At 47.2% G+C, this 18,301-nt stretch overlaps 1 protein-coding gene across 9 annotated transcripts in view; it reads right to left on the bottom strand.

Moving 5' to 3' along the window:
• The window catches only part of NEO1 (neogenin 1), a 477,222-nt gene that overhangs the window by 14,201 nt on the left and 444,720 nt on the right, over positions 1 to 18,301 (bottom strand). For all 9 annotated transcript variants that reach the window (XM_075069482.1, XM_075069491.1, XM_075069483.1 and 6 more), the window contains 2 exons: positions 12,314 to 12,552; positions 11,566 to 11,658 (listed from right to left, as the gene is read on the bottom strand). In XM_075069482.1, the coding sequence (XP_074925583.1) occupies positions 11,566 to 11,658; positions 12,314 to 12,552 (332 nt within the window). The remainder of the gene's footprint in view (positions 1 to 11,565; positions 11,659 to 12,313; positions 12,553 to 18,301) is intronic.

Genomic DNA, 18,301 nt, shown 5'->3' with positions numbered 1-18,301 from the left:
CCCCACCTCTTGGAAAATCATACGGACTACCTTTGGGTAGAGTGACCATTCGTGGTGAGAGGAGAAGTCCCTGCTGAGCTGATCCATTAGTGTGTTCTTGACACCAGGGAGGTGACAAGCTTCCAAATGGATTTTGTGGCTGATACAGAAGTCCCAGAGATGGAGTGTGTCTTGGCAGAGGGTCTACGAACGTGCTCCCTCTTGCCTGTTGATGTAGACCATTGAGGCCCTGTTGTCTGTCAGGACTCTCACCACCTTTCCCAACAGGTGAGGTAGAAAGACACTGCATGCCAAGTGGACCACCCCAAGTTCTTTGATGTTTATGTGTAACGTCATCTCTGGGGACCACATACCCTGGGTCTGGAGGTCACCGAGGTGCGCGTCCCAACCAAAGTCTGAGGTGTCCGATATCAACTTGATGGAATGATGAGGGGTGTCAAACAGAATTCCCTCTAGGACCGTTGTGTGATCAGTCCACCATCGCAGTGAGGTGAGTACCGCCGGGGGAATGGTAACGACCTTGTCCAGGTGATCTCTGGACTGGGAATAGACCATCACCAGCCATTGCTGCAGGGGCCGCATCTGGAGCCTGGCATGGCGGACAATGTATGTACACATTGCCATGTGACTCAGTAGGCATAGGCAAACCCTGGCCATAGTCAGGAGGAACGCAGAGACTTCTGTGATGAGGTCTGTCAACATCTGGAATCTTTCTAGTGGCAGGAGTGCTCTGGCACAGGTTGAGTTGAGCACCACTCCAATGACCTCTATCCTTTGCACCAGAACTAATGTAGACTTTTTTTTAATTCACCAGTAGGCCCAGGGAATGACATATGTGGCTTGCAGCACAGCGACATCCTACTGGACCTGAGAGTTGGTCGCCCTCGAGCACACCGTCTAAACGCTCACTTGCCCCCCTGCTTATTTCAGGTCGAGCCCAACTGGGCAGACAGTGGAGGTGGGTAGTTTGGGTGGCGCTTGTAGCCCCTACTCTTCTTATGGGGGGGTCTCCTGGTGGGGTTGACTCCCTTGGCCCTGAGATTGTTGCAGTCTGAACCACGTACAGGCTGGACGGGGAACATACAGCCCCAGACTTTTCAGGGTAGTGCGGAAGTCTTTAAGGCCATGCAGTTTACTGTCCCTCTGCTCTGCAAACAGGGCCTGGCTGTCGAAGGGGAGGTCCTTCATCGATTGCTAAGCCTCAACTGACAGACCTGAGAGGAGTAGCCAGGATGCCCTTCACATGGAGCTGAGGCTAGGGTGCGAGCCGCGGAGTCTGCTGCATCCGAGGCTGCTTTGAGGGCTGCTCCCGCTGCAGCCGTGCCCTCTTTGAGGATTGCCCGGAATTCTTTCCAGGACCCTTCAGGCAGCAAGACCTCAAATTTGGCCATAGACTGCCACATATTGTAGTCATAGCAGCCAAGGAGGGCTTGGTGGTTGGCCACTCTCAACTGAAGGATGGAAGATGAATAAATGTTTCGCCCAAACAGATCCAATCTTTTTGAGTCTTTATTCTGGGGCATAGCTCTGGGTTGACCCTGCCTCTCCATCTGGTTATTGGCCTCAACTATGAGGGAGGAAAGATAGGAGGTATGACAAGAGACCACCCTGGCTTAACCAGGAGATCTCCAATGATCTAAAACTCAAAAAAGAGTCCTACAAAAAGTGGAAACTCGGTCAAATTACAAAGAATCATAGAATATTAGGGTTGGAAGAGACCTCAGGAGGTCATATAGTCCAACCTCCTGCTCAAAGCAGGACCAACACCAACCAAATCATCCCAGCCAGGGCTTTGTCAAGCTGGGCCTTAAAAACCTCTAAGGATGGATATTCCACCACCTTCCGAGGTAACCCATTTCAGTGCTTTACCACACTCCTAGTGAAATAGTGTTTCCCAATATCCAACCTAGACCTCCCCAACTGCAACTTGAGACAAATGCTGCTTGTTCTGTCATCTGCCACCAATGAGAACAGCCAAGCTCCATCCTCTTTGGAACCCCCCTTTCAGTTAGTTGAAGGCTGCTATCAAATCCCTTCTCTTCTGCAGACTAAATAAGCCCAGTTCCCTTAGCCTCTTCTCCTAAATCATGTGCTCCAGCCACCTGATCATTTTAGTTGCCCTCCACTGGATTCTCTCCAATTTGTCCACTTCCCTTCTGTAGTGGGGGGACCAAGACTGTGCACAATACTCCACGTATGGACTCACCAGTGCCTAATAGAGGGGAATAATCACTTCCCTCAATCTGCTGGCAATGCTCCTACAGCCCAATATGCCATTGGCCTTCTTGGCAACAAGGGCAAACTGCTGACTCATATCCGGCTTCTCATCCACTGTAATCCCCAGGTCCCTTTCTGCAGAACGGCTGCTTAAGCCAGTCGGTCCCCAGCCTGTAGCTGTGCATAGGATTCTTCCTTCCTAAGTGGAGGACTGTGCACTTATCCTTGTTGAACCTCAACAGATTTCTTTTGGCCCAATCCTCCAATTTGTCTAGGTCACTCTGGATCCTATCCATACCCTCCAGCGTATCTACCTCTCCCCCTAGTTTAGTGTCATCTGCAAACTTGCTGAGGATGCAATTCATCCCATCATCCAGATTATTAATAAAGATGTTGAACAAAACTGGCCCCAGGACTGACCCTTGGGGCACTCTGCTTGATACTGGCTGCCAACTAGACATCAAGCTGTTGATCACTACCCGTTGAGCCCAATAATCTAGCCAGCTTTCTATCCATCTTATAGTCTAGCCCATATTTCTTTAACTTGCTGGCAAGAATACTGTGGGAGATCGTATCAAAAGCTTTGCTAAAGTCAAGATATATCATGTTCACTGCTTTCCCCATATCCATAGAGCCAGTTATCTCATCATAGAAGGCAATCAGGTTGATCAGGCATGACTTGCCCTTGGTGAATCCATGTTGACTGTTCCTGATCACCTTCCTCTCCTTCAAGTGCTTCAAAATGGTTTCCTTGAGGACCTGCTCCATGATTTTGCCGGGACGGAGGTGACGCTGACTGGTCTGTAGTTCCCTGGGTTCTCTTTCTTCCCTTTTTAAAATATGGGCACTATATTTGCCTTTTTCCAATCGTCCGAGACCTTCCCCGATCACCACGAATATTCAAAGATAAAGGCCATTGGCTCTGCAATCACATCAGCCAACTCCCTCAGCACCCTTGGATGCATTAGATCTGGACTGATGGACTTGTGCACGTCCAGCTTTTCTAAGTCCTTAACCTGTTCTTTCACCACTGAGCACTCAGGTCCTTCCCATACTATGTTGCCCAGTGCAGCAGTCTGGGAGCTGACCTTGTCTCTGAAGACAGAGGCAAAAAAAGCATTGAGTACTTCAGTTTTTTCCGCATCATGTCTCACTATGTTGCCACCCCCATTCATTAAGGGTCCCACACTTTCCCTGACCTTCTTCTTGTTGCTAACATACCTGAAGAAACCCTTCTTGTTACTCTTAACATCCTTTGCTAGCTGTAACTCCAGGTGTGATTTGTCCTTCCTGCTTTCACTCCTGCATGCCTGAGCAATATTTTTATACTCCTCCCTAGTCATCTGTCCAAATTTCTACTTGTAAGATTTCTTTTTGAGTTTAAGCTCACCGAAGAGTTCACTGTTAAGCCAAGCTGGTTGCTTTTCTTTTTGCACATCGGGATGGTTTGTTCCTGCACCCTCAATAAGGCTTCTTTAAAATACAGCCAGCTCTTCTGCACTCCTTTCCCCCTCATATTAGCCTCCCAGGGGATCCTGCCCATCAGTTCCGTAAGCGAATCTAAGTCTGCTTTTCTGAAGACCAGGGTGTGGATATTGCTACTCTCTTTTCTTTCTATTGTCAAGATCCTGAACTCAACCATCTCATTGTCACTGCTGCCTAGATTGCCACCCATTTATACTTCCCTACTAATTCTTCCCTGTTTGTAAGCAGCAGGTCAGGAGGAGCATGGCCTCTAGTTGGTTCCTCCATCACTTGTACCAGGAAGTTGTCCCCAACATTCTCCAAAAACTTCCTGGATTATCTGTGCATCGCTGTCTTGCTCTCCCAGCAGATGTAAGGATCCCCTATTAGAACCAGAGCCTGTGATTTGGAAACTTCAGTTAGTTGTTCGAAGAAATCCTCATTTATCTCATCGTTCTGACCAGGTGGTCTATAGCACACGCCCAGCAAGACATCACCCTTGTTGCTCTTGCCTCTAAACTTAACCCAAAGAGTCTCAACAGGCTTTTCTCCAGTTTCATGCTGGAGCTCTGAGCAATCATACCACTCTCTTACACACAATGCAACTCCTCCACATTTCCTCCCGTACCTGTCCTTCCTAAACAGTTTATACCCACCCAGGACAGTGCTCCAGTCATGTGAACTGCCCCACCAAGTTTCTATTATTCCAATCACATCATAGTTCCTTGATTATGCCAGGACTTTCAATTCTTCCTGCTTGTTTGCCAGGCTTCTTGCATTCATATATAGGCACCTAAAATAACTAGCTGACTGCCCTACTTTCTCAGTATGAATCAGGAGGCTTCCTGTCTTGTACTCTCCTCCTTGTGTTTCCTCGCGGTATCCCACTTCCCCATTTACCTCTGGGCTTAGGTCACCATTCCCTGGCGAACCTAATTTAAAGCCCTTCTCACTAGGTTAGCCAGCCTGCCTGCGAAGATGCTCTTCCCTCTCTTTGTTAGGTGGATCCCATCTCTTCCTAGAAATCCTGCTTCCTGAAACAACATTCCATGGCCAGAGAATCCAAAGCCCTCTCTCCAACACCACCTGCATAACCACGCATTCAACTCCACAATTCGATGGTCCCTACCTGGGCCTTTTACTTCAACAAGGAGGATGGACAAAAACACGATTTGCACCTCAAACTCCTTTAATCTTCTTCCCAGAGCCATGTAGTCTGCAGTGATCTGCTCAAGGTCATTCTCGGCAGTACCACTGGTGCCCATGTGGAGAAGTAGGAAGGGATAGCAGTCCGAGGTCTCGATCAGTCTCAGCAGACACTCTGTCACATCCTGGATTCTAGCTCCAGGCAAGCAGCACACTTCTCAAGTCTCTGGGTCTGGTCGGCAGATGGATGACTCCATCCCCCTTAGGAGGGAGTCCCAGCCACCACCGTCTCCTACTCTTGGGAGTGGTGATCATAGAACCCCTATCCCTAGGACAATGCATCCCATGTCTTCCAGCCGATAGGGTCTCCTTCTGATCCCTTCCCTCAGAGGGCTCTTCCAAATCTTTCTGTGCAGTAGTACCTGTGCAGAGAGCCTGAAAACAGTTTCGCACCTCTATCTGCATTGGGGGTACATTGGTGCTCCTCTTTCTTCTTCTGGAGGTCACATGCTGCCAATATTCTTTAAAGGATGAATATAAACAAATAACACAAGTATGTAGGGACAAAAGTAGAAAAGCCACGGCACAAAACGAGATCAAACTAGCCAGGGACATAAAAGGAAACAAAGAAAACATTCTACAAATACATTAGAAGCAAGAGGAAAATGAAGGACAGAGTTGGCCCATTACTCAATGAGGGGGGAAAGACAATAACAGAAAATGTGGAAATGGCATAGGTGGTTAATAACTTGTTTGTTTCAGTTTTCACCAATAAGATTGGTGGCAACTGGACGTATAACATAGTGAATGCTAGGAAAAAGGAGATAGGATCAGAGTTTAAAATAGGGAAAGAATAAGTCAAAAATTACTTAGACAAGTTAGATGTCTTCAGATCACCAGGGTCTGATGAAATGCATCCTAGAATACTCAAGGAGCTGACTGAAGAGATATCCAAACCATAAACAGTTATCTTTGAAAAGTCATGGATGACAGGAGACATTCCAAAAGACTGGAAAAGGGCATATATAGTGCCCATCTATAAAAAGGAAAATAAGGACAATCTGGGGAATTACAGACCAGTCAGCTTAACTTCTGTACCCGGAAAGATAATGGAGCAACTAATTAAGCAATCCATTTGCAAACACCTAGAAGATAAAAAGGTGATAAATAACAATCAGCATGGATTTGTCAAGAACAAATCATGTCAAACCAACCTGATAGCTGTCTTTGATAGGGTAACAAGCCTTGCAGATAGGGAGGAAGTGGCAGATGTGGTATATGTTGACTTTAGTAAGGCTTCTGATGCTGTCTTGCATGATCTTCTCATAAACATACTAGGGAAATACAACCTAGATGAGGCTATTATAAGGTGGGTCCACAACTGTTTGGACAATCGTTCCCAGAGAATAGTTATCAGTGGTTCACAGTCATGCTGGAAGAGCAAACTTAATCCAAAGAGTCTCGACAGGCTTTTCTCCAGTTTCATGCTGGAGCTCTGAGCAATCATACCAATCCTGCAGGGATTGGTTCTAGGTCCGGTTCTGTTCAATATCTTCATCAATGATTTAGATAATGGGACAGAGAGTACACTTATAAAGTTTGTGGATAACAACAAGCTGGGAGGAGTTGCAAGTCCTTTGGAGGACAGGATTAAAATTCAAAATGATCTGGACAAACTGGAGAAATGGTCTGAAGTAAATAGGATTAAATTTAGTAAGGACAAATGCAAAGTACTCCATTTAAGAAGGAACAACCAGTTGCACACATACAAAATGGGAAATGACTGCCTAGGAAGGAGTACTGCAGAAAGGGATCTGGGGGTCATAGTGGATCACAAGCTAAATAAGAGTCAACAGTGTAATGCTGTTGCAAAAAAAGCAAACATCATTCTGGGATGTATTAGCAGGAATATGGTAATCAAGACACAAGAAGTAAGTCTTCTGCTGTACTATGCACTGACTAGGCCTCAGCTGGAGTATCGTGCCCAGTTCTGGGTGCCACATTTCAGGAAAGATGTGGACAAATAGGAGAAAGTCCAGCGAAGAGCAACAAAAACGATTAAAGGTCTAGAAAACATGACCTATGAGGGAAGATTGAAAATATTAGGTTTGTTTAGTCTGGAGAAGAGAAGACAGAGAGGACATGATAACAGTTTTCAAGTACATAAAAGGTTGTTACAAGGAGGAGGGAGAAAAGTTCTTCTTAACCTCTGAGGATAGGACAAGAAGCAATGGGTTTAAATTGCAGCAAGGGCGGTTTAGGTTGGACATTAGGAAAAACTTCCTGACTGTCAGAGTGGTTAAATATTGGAATAAATTGCCTAGGCAGGTTGTGGAATCTCCATCACTGATGTTGTTTAAGAGCAGGTTGCACAAATACCTGTCAGGGATGGTCTAGATAATACTTAGTCTTGCCTTGAGTGCAGGGGACTGGACTAGATGACCTCTCGAGGTCTCTTCCAGTTCTATGACTCTATGAGTTTGGTGCAGGGAGGAGGGGGTTTGCCATAGGGCATTAATTATTTTTGATGCTCCTTCATGTAGGGGTAAAGACACTCTATTGGGTGCGGTGGAGCAAAGGATGTAAAATAGTGAATCTGATGGCTCAAGTTCCTCTGCTTGGAGCCCAAGGTTAGAAGTGACCCTCTTCAAAAGCTCCTGATAGCCTTGGCATCATCTTAAAGAATTGGGTGAGGAGGACCCATAATCACTTCATCTGGTGATGATGAGGATGAAGCCAGTGCAGACAGATCCACCACATCCCTTGGTGGTCCAACTGGCTGCTCCCCTAGGTCCTCATGGGCCTGCGGGGGTCTTTCCCTGTGGGATTCTGTGGCCGATGGCCTATCTCCCACCACTGACCGGGCGACCTGGGAAAGCTTGGTGAACCCCCATGGATTCCATGGGTACCACGCTGCTGGCGATTGTCCCGGGGTCGGTTGCAGTGCTGATGGGGTTGACAGTACCACTGCTGCCAGAGCCTGCCCTGCTACCAGGGACTCCAGAGTCATAAGCAGAACGGATGCTGTGGAGTGACCACGACCGGCTGGCCTGGTGGCCCTCCTCCCCATGGTGCCGGCTGCTGTGCCGCAACACCAACCTGTTCAATCGGGACGAATTCCTCCCGCAGGACCCCGGGGATCTTTGGCGTTCGGCGGATCTGCATCGGTAGACTGGCAATCTACACCTTATACTGCTTGACCTGTAGTGGGATCTAGAGTGAGACTAGGAGTCGGAGAGGGCCAGTTGTTGGTAGAATCTCCCTGATTGAGGGGATTTGCGTCTTAGCAATGGGGGCCGGCAATCGATAGCAGAACTGGTGCTGAGGCGTTGGGAGACATGATAGGTCAGTCTCGATGCTCATGCCGGGGGGCGCGTGCCTCCACAGGTCTGCACTAGGTAACTGCACTTCGAATGCCACTGTCAGTCCCCAGGGTCCAGAGACTGGAGGGGGCTTCTCTGAGCCTGCCTCCCAAAGTCAGAGGCATGATGGCACTGTGGAGGCGAGCGCTGGTGGGATGTCCCCCACGATGGGGAGTGGTGCTGCTGAGTCGGGGACACTCAGAACAGTCCCAAGGTGGGTTTACCCCTGGGCTTGGGTACCGCTAGTGTGGGCGGCACTGGTAGAGTCAGGATCTCCTGCGCTGCCTGCAGGGCCTCGGGCGTCGATGAGACTTCGAGTTGACGGAGCCCTCTTCATTGTCCAGTGTGGCAAGCATAGTAAGGGAGGGGCTCAAGTGCTCGGGCCCCACTCCCTGACAGAGGTGTTGAGCTGTCCAGCACGGGTCTTGGCTGTCCTCCGGCCCTCTCCTTTCTCTTATGGGAAGTGGGAGATCTTCCCTTTGCGGACCTCTTGGGTTTCTTGGCCGGGGCTGGGGAGAGGGATCGGTGCTGGCTCATAGATGGCACCGGTGGGGCACTCTGTACCAATGCTGTGATGATCAGGGCTGAGTCGGACCTCTGCTCCAGTGCTGGGGTCAGCGCCGACTCCATCAGGAGTGCCCTGAGACCGATGTCTCCCTCCTTTTTCATTTTGGGTTTGAGCAACTTACAGATGTGACAATTGTCACTTATATGTCCTTCTCCTACACACCTTAAACAACTAACGTGTCGGTCACTGACGGGCATGGGCTGCTTACAAAGATTGCATGGTTTAAAGCCTGGGGACCAGGACATGCCCGTCCGTAGGCTGAGTCCCATCCGGGACCAACTAACTAGAACTAATACTAAAGGTAAATACTAAACTATATACATCTATTTTACACAGAAACGTTCGTGAGACACATGGAACTAAGCAAAAGCTAGCTGAAGCTGCAGAAGTTTCTGCACCATCACTGGTGGCAAGAAGAAACTGAGGGTGGGGGCAGCCGATGGCCGCCACTCCAGAGAGCACCAGAGCTGGTCCCCTACTCATACTGCTAAGGAAAACACTTCTGGCACCAGTGCATGTGGTTACCACACACACCTAATATGGAATGGACATGAGAAAGCACTCAAAGAAAAATATATGGTTTTGGTGACCAAGAAGATCTTGGTACTGACAGACATTCCGTGCTGGTGAACAATGAAGTCTCTAGCCCCTCTGAAACAAACAGATCTCTAGAATATCTGAATTCCTGCCATATTGGACATATCTGAGCTGTTGAAGTTATCAGTGTTGGTACTGAAGACAGCAGTTTCTGTGGTGCATGCCTGGTGGTCAAAGACTGTATCAAAGAAGTTATAATTGTCTTGCATACGGATATAATAGATTGGGACACCAGTTTGTGTACCAAGGGCAGTACAGAGGAATCTGAAGATAGTACAGACTGATTTAAAAAAGAATGCTTAGAATCTCTGTTGGAATGTCTAGTCAGTACTGAGGGAGGTTTCATTACTAACATATGCTTGGCATAGTGGCCCTTGGAGGATTTGAAAGTCTTCAGTGAATCCCCCAGTACCAGAATAGCTTGGAGCCTCAATGGTACTTGCTTTGGGACCTGAGGTCTGCAAAATGGTCACTCCATGAGATGACCAAGGTTTCTTGAAGATGACTTTCAAGTGGGAGATCTAGAGTTTCTCTTCCTTGGAATCTTATCAGTACCCTGCATGGTCTTATCTCGTGATGCTCTTGGTGATTGGGATATGGATGTTGATAGGGCACTAAATGTGCTTGAAGGCAGGTGTACAGAAGGATTCTTAAAGCCTGGCTCAGGGGCAAGTCTCAGGGCTTACTCCATCATGAGCAACCTGAACTTAAATTTGCCTGTTTTTCCTAAATCTGCTTTTAAAAGACATGCAGCTCTTACATTTGGCCAGTATGTGGGAGTCTCCCAAACAGTGGACGTATCAAGAAGAGTCGTCACTAACTGGGATGGATTCCTGGCAGGAAAGAGGGTGCTTGAAGCCTGGAGATCCTGGCATGTGCTAGAAACAATGACCCCGCTGAAGATAGCCCCTCAACAACAAAGGTGGTAGTGGTGGGTGGGGGTTGATAGAAAAATCCTCCAATAAAAATAGAATTCAAAACAAGCAAACTAGATAAATTACTAAACTATCATGCAAACTAAACTAAAAGGGCTAAGCTACAGGCTGTGCTAGAGTGGGCATGCAAGATGCTCTGTCTCAGGGTGAAGAGAAGTTGATATGCTGGTTAGCCCATTCAGCTCTATATATCCTCTGTACAGGGCATGAGAATGTCTGGAGCATGTGAGTGGGCCAAATGGTCACTGCCACTGAAAATCTCTGATCAAAGGTGCATGATGTGCATGAGGACCTGAAGTGGAGAACCCATAGGGACACTACTCGAAGAAAAATGCATATTGTGCTGACTTGTGCCTGACAATGCCGTATAGTGGCTTTGTGATAAAGACAAATGTTTGTGGAAACCAGCATAAGACCAAACTTATATTTAACTATGACCTGAGCCAAGATCTCAGTTATTCTCCGAAGACTGAAGACCAGTAAAACTAATGCAATGTGGCAAAGTTTGCTCTGCTCTCAGAGAGGTTGTTTGAAACTGCAAGTATTGTTTGATAAAAGAACTGTTCTTACAATATTCTGGAGCAATGGGAAAAATAGCATAGCCTCATTGCATGGTGTGACAGCAGCAGCAAAACTTCCAGTTAGTGCACTTCCCTCAATTATCAGTAATTGGTAGTCAGGAAAATACACAGATACCAAATGTAACCAACTAGGCACCCACAAACTACCTTCTTATTTGAAACTTGATATTTTTTCCCTAATGGGATGTCTGGCAGCTGGTGTACATTAAGTATACACACTGAAAGACAAAAAGCAGTAGGAAGCATCCAAAATGAGAGTCTGCTTGACCAGGCCCACTGAACCTCAGCTTCTATCAGTGAGCATTCTACGCAGCACTCCCAGCACCTTGAGATCAGAATATCATTCTTCTTTTGGAACAAAAGTACTATCAGACTGAGTACTGGGAAGCTTACAGGATTATTTTATATAGTTATTCTTTCTAAAATACGTGCAAATATTTTTTTGAGCTACTTCTTCCACACAGTAAATAATGCTTATTCAGAAAGGGCCATCCAGATCTCTCTGCCAATAAAAGGAAGGTGTAACATGACTTCAATGTCCCTTCCTGATAATATCCCCATTGCAACCTGGGATGGAATTATTTAGGAGTGGGGGGTGTTGAAGACATATTCACAATGGCTTGTTTTGTTGTTCCCAGTTATAATGAAACATTCTTTCTGGTAGAGACAATTGGTAAGAAAGGCTGTTAACTTACGCTGCGGGGGCTGAGAATCAAATGGCATCATCATTTTTGGCCTCATCCCTCTTCTTCCTGCCAATGTGGACATGCTGTCCTCTGACTCATGGCCTGAAGAAAGAATACAGAGGGTTACTTACTACAGCATTGATTCCTTCATGACAATACACGACCAGGTGATTTAGCTACAAACATCTTTTAATTCTTACTAACAGACTAGATATAGTTCTTCCACCCCCTCCACTGGAAAACCAAAAGGGGCGGGTTGAGTTACAGGCACTATTATGTATGGGAGAAACAGTCCAGACCTCTATGAAACTAGTATCCTATAGACTTGCAATTTCTGGAGACAAATGGTAGTATGAATTAAGCTCAGTCATGTAGAGATGGCACTAATCATCATTTCCCTTTTTATTCTATCTTGCACACAAGATTACTAACTTGTTATAACTAGGTACAATTATTATGCTATACCAAAGAATAACTCGAAAATTAATTCTTGTGCACTCTATTGTCCCACTGATATATATGTAAACCATGAAGATGAATCCTCTACACCTGAATGGAACAGAGCCCTGTAACCTAGTCACTAAACCCAACCTAATAAATAGAAAAATAAGAAAAATAATTTAATAAAAAAAACTTTTATTATAATCTAAATAACATTTTAACAAATGCTTTTGCCAGATACAGTGGTTATACTGTATCTAATTTTACACAATTAAATACCAAGATCCAACTACGGCTTGTTGTTAGGCAAGCTTACCCCTGTATGAGTTGCGCCTTTGATGGATATTGCTATCCATGGAATTGTCAACTGGTGTGATGTCCTGGGAGTTGCGAGGGATTGGGGTGTCTGTCATGATGGGGTTAGGGTCTGGAGATTTATCAATGGGTTTCAGCTCCAGTCTCTCATGATGGATCCAAAGGTCAGGGGGTTTGACATCCTTGGAATTTCCTTTGTATTTATGGGACCCATTCACTGATTTGCAGGCAGCCCGTTTCCTTGCAAAACAAGAAAATAAATGAAACATTCTTAGACAAATATTTTGTTACTCTCAGAGACAGGCAAATTTTCATTTGAATTTCTTTCAGATCTACTATTCAACTGTGGGGCAGCTAACTACCAGGCAAGAAGCTTTCTTTTACAGATGTACATGTTCCACACCTAAAGGGACAGGCTGGTGTACTATGCAGCTATTGATTTTTGTTTCAAAATCCGTCACGTGCTGCAGAAACAAAGCTTTCATGAACAAATATTACCAGGAAGTTCCCAGTCCTTGTGGCTGTGAAGATAAGCGTGAAGCGTATGAAAAGCAATGCTCTATTGTAGTCCTAAATGTGCAAATAGCCTCAAATAATAGCTGCAAGCGTGGTGTGAAATGACACAATTACTTCAAAATGGTGATAACTCTGAAGCTTAATGTTGATAGTTTAAATGTTAATGATTTTACTACTGATCAGGTTAGCAGACACATTCAGCTAATGTGCTTACTCGCTCTTGTTGGAGTAACAATGCCAGGTTCTGGAGTGTGAGGTGACTTTTGTGTCAGGTCAAGGGTTTTTACAGGTGGAAAATGAGGCGTTCAAACACCCCTTTCCACCTTGGACCCTGAGAGCAAAAGAGGAAACGTCATATGTGGCATCAAGAAGGAATGCGAGTAACAATTAAGATGGGTCTAAAACAAGGCAAATAAAAAACTGGGGAGGAGGGCGCTTTTTCAGTTTGTTTAAACTGTGCAGAGAGTGGGTAGCCAGAGAACCTCCATTTGTCATGGGGCCAGGGTAGCCTGAAGAGTGCAGCAGGAGGGAGGGTATTTCACTCCCTGAAACTCCTCTGCAGGTTCTGGGTGAGTGGAATGTAAAAGTTAGGAGGCCTTATCTCAGGTCTGGTCTACACTACGCGTTTAAACTGATTTTAGCAGCGTTAAACCGATTTAACGCTGTACCCGTCCACACTACGAGGCCCTTTATATCGATATAAAGGGCTCTTTAAATTGGTTTCTGTACTCCTCCCCAACGAGAGGCGTAGCGCTAAATCAGTATTGCATATTGGATTGGTTAGTGTTGCGCCGCAGAATCGACACGGTATTGGGGCCCCGGCATATCCCACAGAGCACCTCGGACCGTCTGGCCTGCAATCTCACTCTCGGTCACTGGGCCAGTATATACAGGAAAGCCCCGCGAACTTTTGAATTTCATTCCTGTTTGGCCAGCGTGGAGCCTGATCAGACAGGGGCGGACCCACGCAGGCCGGCCTCATCCAGCACAATTGTTAACAGATGCACGTTTCCTGCGAAATTGAAGAAGGTCCAGCATAGACCACACGGAAAGTACTGATCTCATCGCTATATGGGAGGATTCTGTCGGCTAACAGAACTACGTTTCCAAAGGATTGAAATGAAAAAAATATTGACCTCAGGTGTGAAGAAATTTCTCAAGCTATGATGAGAAAGGCCCTAGGACCTCAGTCAGTTGCAGAGTAATGTTAAGGAGCTCAGACACCTACCAGAAACCAAAGAGCAAATGGAAGGTCCGGGACCAGGTGGCAACCCCGGCACTTCTAGCTGAGTGCTGCATATATTCCTAGGCTGGGGCTCGCGCACTAACTACCCCTGTCCCTGTTTCCTAGGGCGGTGTGCGTTGGCATTAGCCATGGGCTTGGGATTGTGGACGGGAAGGTATGAGGCAGGGGAAGAGGAGGACGGCTTGCAGGTAGAGCAACAGCCTCGTTGCCCAACAGCCAGGAAGTTTTTTTCCACCCAGACGAATTACCACCCAGTCCCCAAGGCCACTTAGCCACACATTGCCATGAAGGATCCTCTTTGGTGAGGCAGTCTGTGCACCTTTTGTAAAATCAAACGTTTGTAAAGCAGAAGTGAGGTCTGTTATACTGATTGATTTGCCCTGACGATTGGATGCGTTCGCGGCCCAGTCAGTGATTGTGGAAAGTGTTGAATAACATGGGGTCTGCCGGAGGGGTGGAGCCGGAAATCCCTCCACATCGCATAGGCCTGACATTTTTTGAATCCGTCTCCTCATAAGGCCGTTAGTGCCTAGATGGAGCCAAGAGGTGAGGATTAATCGTATCGGGTGAGTTGCCCGAAAGCAGTGGGCCTGGAACCAGTTCCCTCTCCTGTGGTCATCAATTCCTCCCCCACCATCGTTGGAGTAAACTAGTGTCAGTAGAGTAGCCCGCCATGAACATCACTAGCATGTTTGAGCAGTAAGATTCGGGGACAGTTATGCAATCTCGCTGGGGTTCTGCTATCGGAGTGACGATAGTTGATCCCTGCTCGGAAGGTCGACTGGCTGCTGCAGGCAAGTAGTTTAATTCCACTCCTGGCCTATCTCGTCATGAAACTGGTCCACTCTTAGTATGGATCCGTGGTTGTAGCTTCTGCTTCTTGGCTCAGTAGCAGAAGCAGAACTTTGAATTAGTTTTATTGGTCTCTTTCAGCAGCGGGACCTGCTTCGTTGCACACTTCACAAGGATCGAATGACCACGCTCGGTGATCTCACGGCGAGGCCGGTGGGGTTGAGGAGGAAATATGCTTTAACATGGAGAGTTAATCTCCACAGCATGCCAGAGGCGACCAGCAAGAGGGGACTTCTGGGTAATCTACAGGCTAGACCCTAGTGTCTGAAATTATGGGAGACCAGCAGTATGGTTTGGCCTCATCATTCACAGAGAGAGCATGTGCCTTGGATGGCGCCACCTGTCTTTATACGGGTGCGGTTGGGTCTATTGTCTACTATTTCACTTTTGTATTTGCCTGTCATAGTCCCTACTCCTGCTGTTCGTGCTCACATGAAACGTCTCCTTTGGTCAGCCAGGGCGTGTAAATTTTTCTGTGTTTCTCTTTACCGCAGCCAGTCACAGTGGGCGTCCATGTCTGTTCTGGGGGCTCTACATAAAATGCCAGTCCCACTTCCCGAGTAATATGGTATCGTTAGTAACGGATGGACGGAATTGGGGGAGGAACGCGAGGGCTTCTCTTGGAGGAGGAAGTGCAGCCTCCACTGAGGCTGGCTTTTTCATCTGCCTCCAGGCAGAAATTTCTTCTACAACAAGGTCTTTTGCATGCGCACATGCGTCATCGCCGAGTGACCACACAGAACGTCTAATTACTTGCCCACGTCACTTCTTTATTGGACCAGCTGTGTTGGCGTAGAGTAGAGTTGTTCCCCATAGAAGAATCCATACGTGATTCCTACTGTTCTCCTAATATCCTGGGGGCCAACAACTTCCATATAACTGCCCTGTATTTCCTCGCCCCATAGAGAGGCAACAAGATGCAGTGCATCAGCGTGCCTCAAGGTAATGTGTCACTGTGAAAAGAGTCTATCTAAATACTTTCTCCCTTTTTTTCCCTCCCTCAATTTCGCCCCTACCTCCAACACACAGCATCTAATAACGGTAGTATCGTGTAAGCGTTGAAGGAATTTCTGGAGAACCAGGAAAGTCCCCCCGGGAACAAAGAGTCCGCTGATGATTGGACGCAAGGACGGTGTCTCACAATCGTGAATGTGCACGGAATAGACCCCGGAATGGGCAAAAATCATTCCACGGGTGCGTCTGGTTAAGCCTTCACCACTCCCTCCTGAAAGCAGCAGACAACCTGATTCACTACTTATTTTCCTGGTGAACTGATGTGGAACGCCATTTACAGCACGGCAGACATGGACCTTGCTCAGATCAATAGCCGCAATCGGGGGTTGTAAACACTCGCGCAGGTTCTCGGGCAGTCTATGTGAACCGCGACCTCCAAAGAGCCAGGACGAGAAGAGGAGGCGCATACAGGCATGCGCAAGTACCTAGAGGGGTGATGAGGACAGTGGACACAGAACTTTCTCTCCAACACCGCAGGCCCCTGCGCGTTGGAGATCCTGCTGGTTAAAGGGGCAGTCCTAGACTATTAAACGCGCGATTTTAGGGCCTGGGAAACAAAGCACGACTGGTTGGGACCACATAAGTTTCTGCAGGGTGGGATCGATCGCAGTGACTTGCGAAACTTTCACATGCGTAAAGGGTCACTTTCATGGAACTGCTGTGACTTTTGCTTTCGCCCTGCCCTGAAACACCAAATACCAAAGATGAGAGCAGCCCTCACAGTTGATGAACGATGAGTGGCAATAGCCCTCTGGAAGTTGCAATGCCAGACAGCTACCGGTCAGTCCGGCAATCAAATTTGATGTGGGCAAATCTACTGGTGGAGGCTGCTGAGATGCAGTAGCAATAGCATCATAACTGCTGCTGCGAAAGGTTTGACTTCTGGGAACATGCAGGTCATAAGTGGATGGCTTCTGCTGCAATGGGATCCCTAACTGTGGGGGGAGATAGATCAACCCATATCGCTATCTTGCACCATGGTAGCACAAGCGGCACTCCCATACGTAAACCGCAAGGTACTTTTCAAAATGGTGCTGCGAAGCACTGGTGAATCACAAGGGGAACGTTTCACCAACATCCATCGTGGATGACCAGACAGGGTTCATGACACTCGCATCTTCAGGAAACACTATTACTGTTTAAACGGCTGCAGCAAGGGAACTTCTTCCCCAGACCAGAAATAACAGTTGAGGATGTTGAAATGCCTGTAGTTATCTGGGGGACCCAGCCTACCCCTTATGCCATGGCTCTATGAAGCCATACATCAGGCACCACTGGACAGTAGTCAGGAGCTGTCACTACAGGCGAGCACAGTCAGAATTGGTGGTAAGAATGTGACATTTGGCCATTTAAAGGCACAACTGGTGCACAGACTGACTCGCTCAAGACCTCAGCCAAACCAATGGTCCCATTTGTATTCGCTGCCATGCTATGTACCTCCAACAATCTCGGAAGAGTAAGGGGGAGACTTTATTGGCGGAGTAGGAGGCTGAGGCAACTCACCTGGCCGCTGATTACACGCAGCCCAGACACCAGGCTGATTTAAAAGAGGCACACCAGGAAGCGGGCACTCAGAAGAAGCTTTCGCAAAAACGAGTTTTCATCTACGGGCTAAGGGTACGGTGTAACTGTTTTGTTTGTTCCCCCTGATGAACCCGCCCCTTGAATTGCACTCATCCCTGTAAAGCAACCCACGCCTCCCTGTTGAATTACAGCTTACTTAAGAAATTAAAGTCACTATCGTTTAAAAATCATGTATTCGTTAATGTAAAAAGTATTATAAAAAGAGGAGAGAAATGACAAGGTAATCCGGTGTGGTTGGGGATGAGAGATAGTGGAGGGAAGAAAGGCTACTAAAAACATTTTCTATGTAATGACAGCCGTTTTGGTTGGGCTATCCCACGGGGGTGGAGTGAGTGGTTGCACGAAGCACTTCCCCCTGCATTCTGACACGTCTGGGTGAGAAGACATGGAACATGGTGAGTGGGTGAGGGTGGTTTAACCGGGGCTGCAGTGGCCTTTGTGACCCCAACGTTCTTCTTCTGAAGCTGCACCAGACTGGTCGGAGGATTCAGTTTGATCACGCAGCAGCCCCCAGCGTTGCATCCCGCCACGCTGATCTTCCTGCCTACACTCTGATCTTCCTGCCGCCACCTCTCCATTCAAGCGTCTCTCCTATCCTCCGTTGGTCCCTTACTGTCCCTCACATTTCACTGGCATTCTTTCTGTAATTTGATCCCAGCGATCCTTCCACTCACCTTCAGATGAACTTTCACTGCTGGTCACTTCCATGATTTCCAAGAACATTTCATCCTACACGTCTTCTTTTTCCTCCGCCTATATCTGAGATAGCCGGTCGGA

This window comes from Chelonoidis abingdonii, chromosome 9, assembly GCF_003597395.2.
Source record: "Chelonoidis abingdonii isolate Lonesome George chromosome 9, CheloAbing_2.0, whole genome shotgun sequence".
Taxonomy (NCBI): domain Eukaryota; kingdom Metazoa; phylum Chordata; order Testudines; family Testudinidae; genus Chelonoidis; species Chelonoidis abingdonii.
The sequence above is the reverse complement of the archived record's forward strand: the minus strand, read 5'-3'. Positions and strand labels throughout refer to the sequence as shown.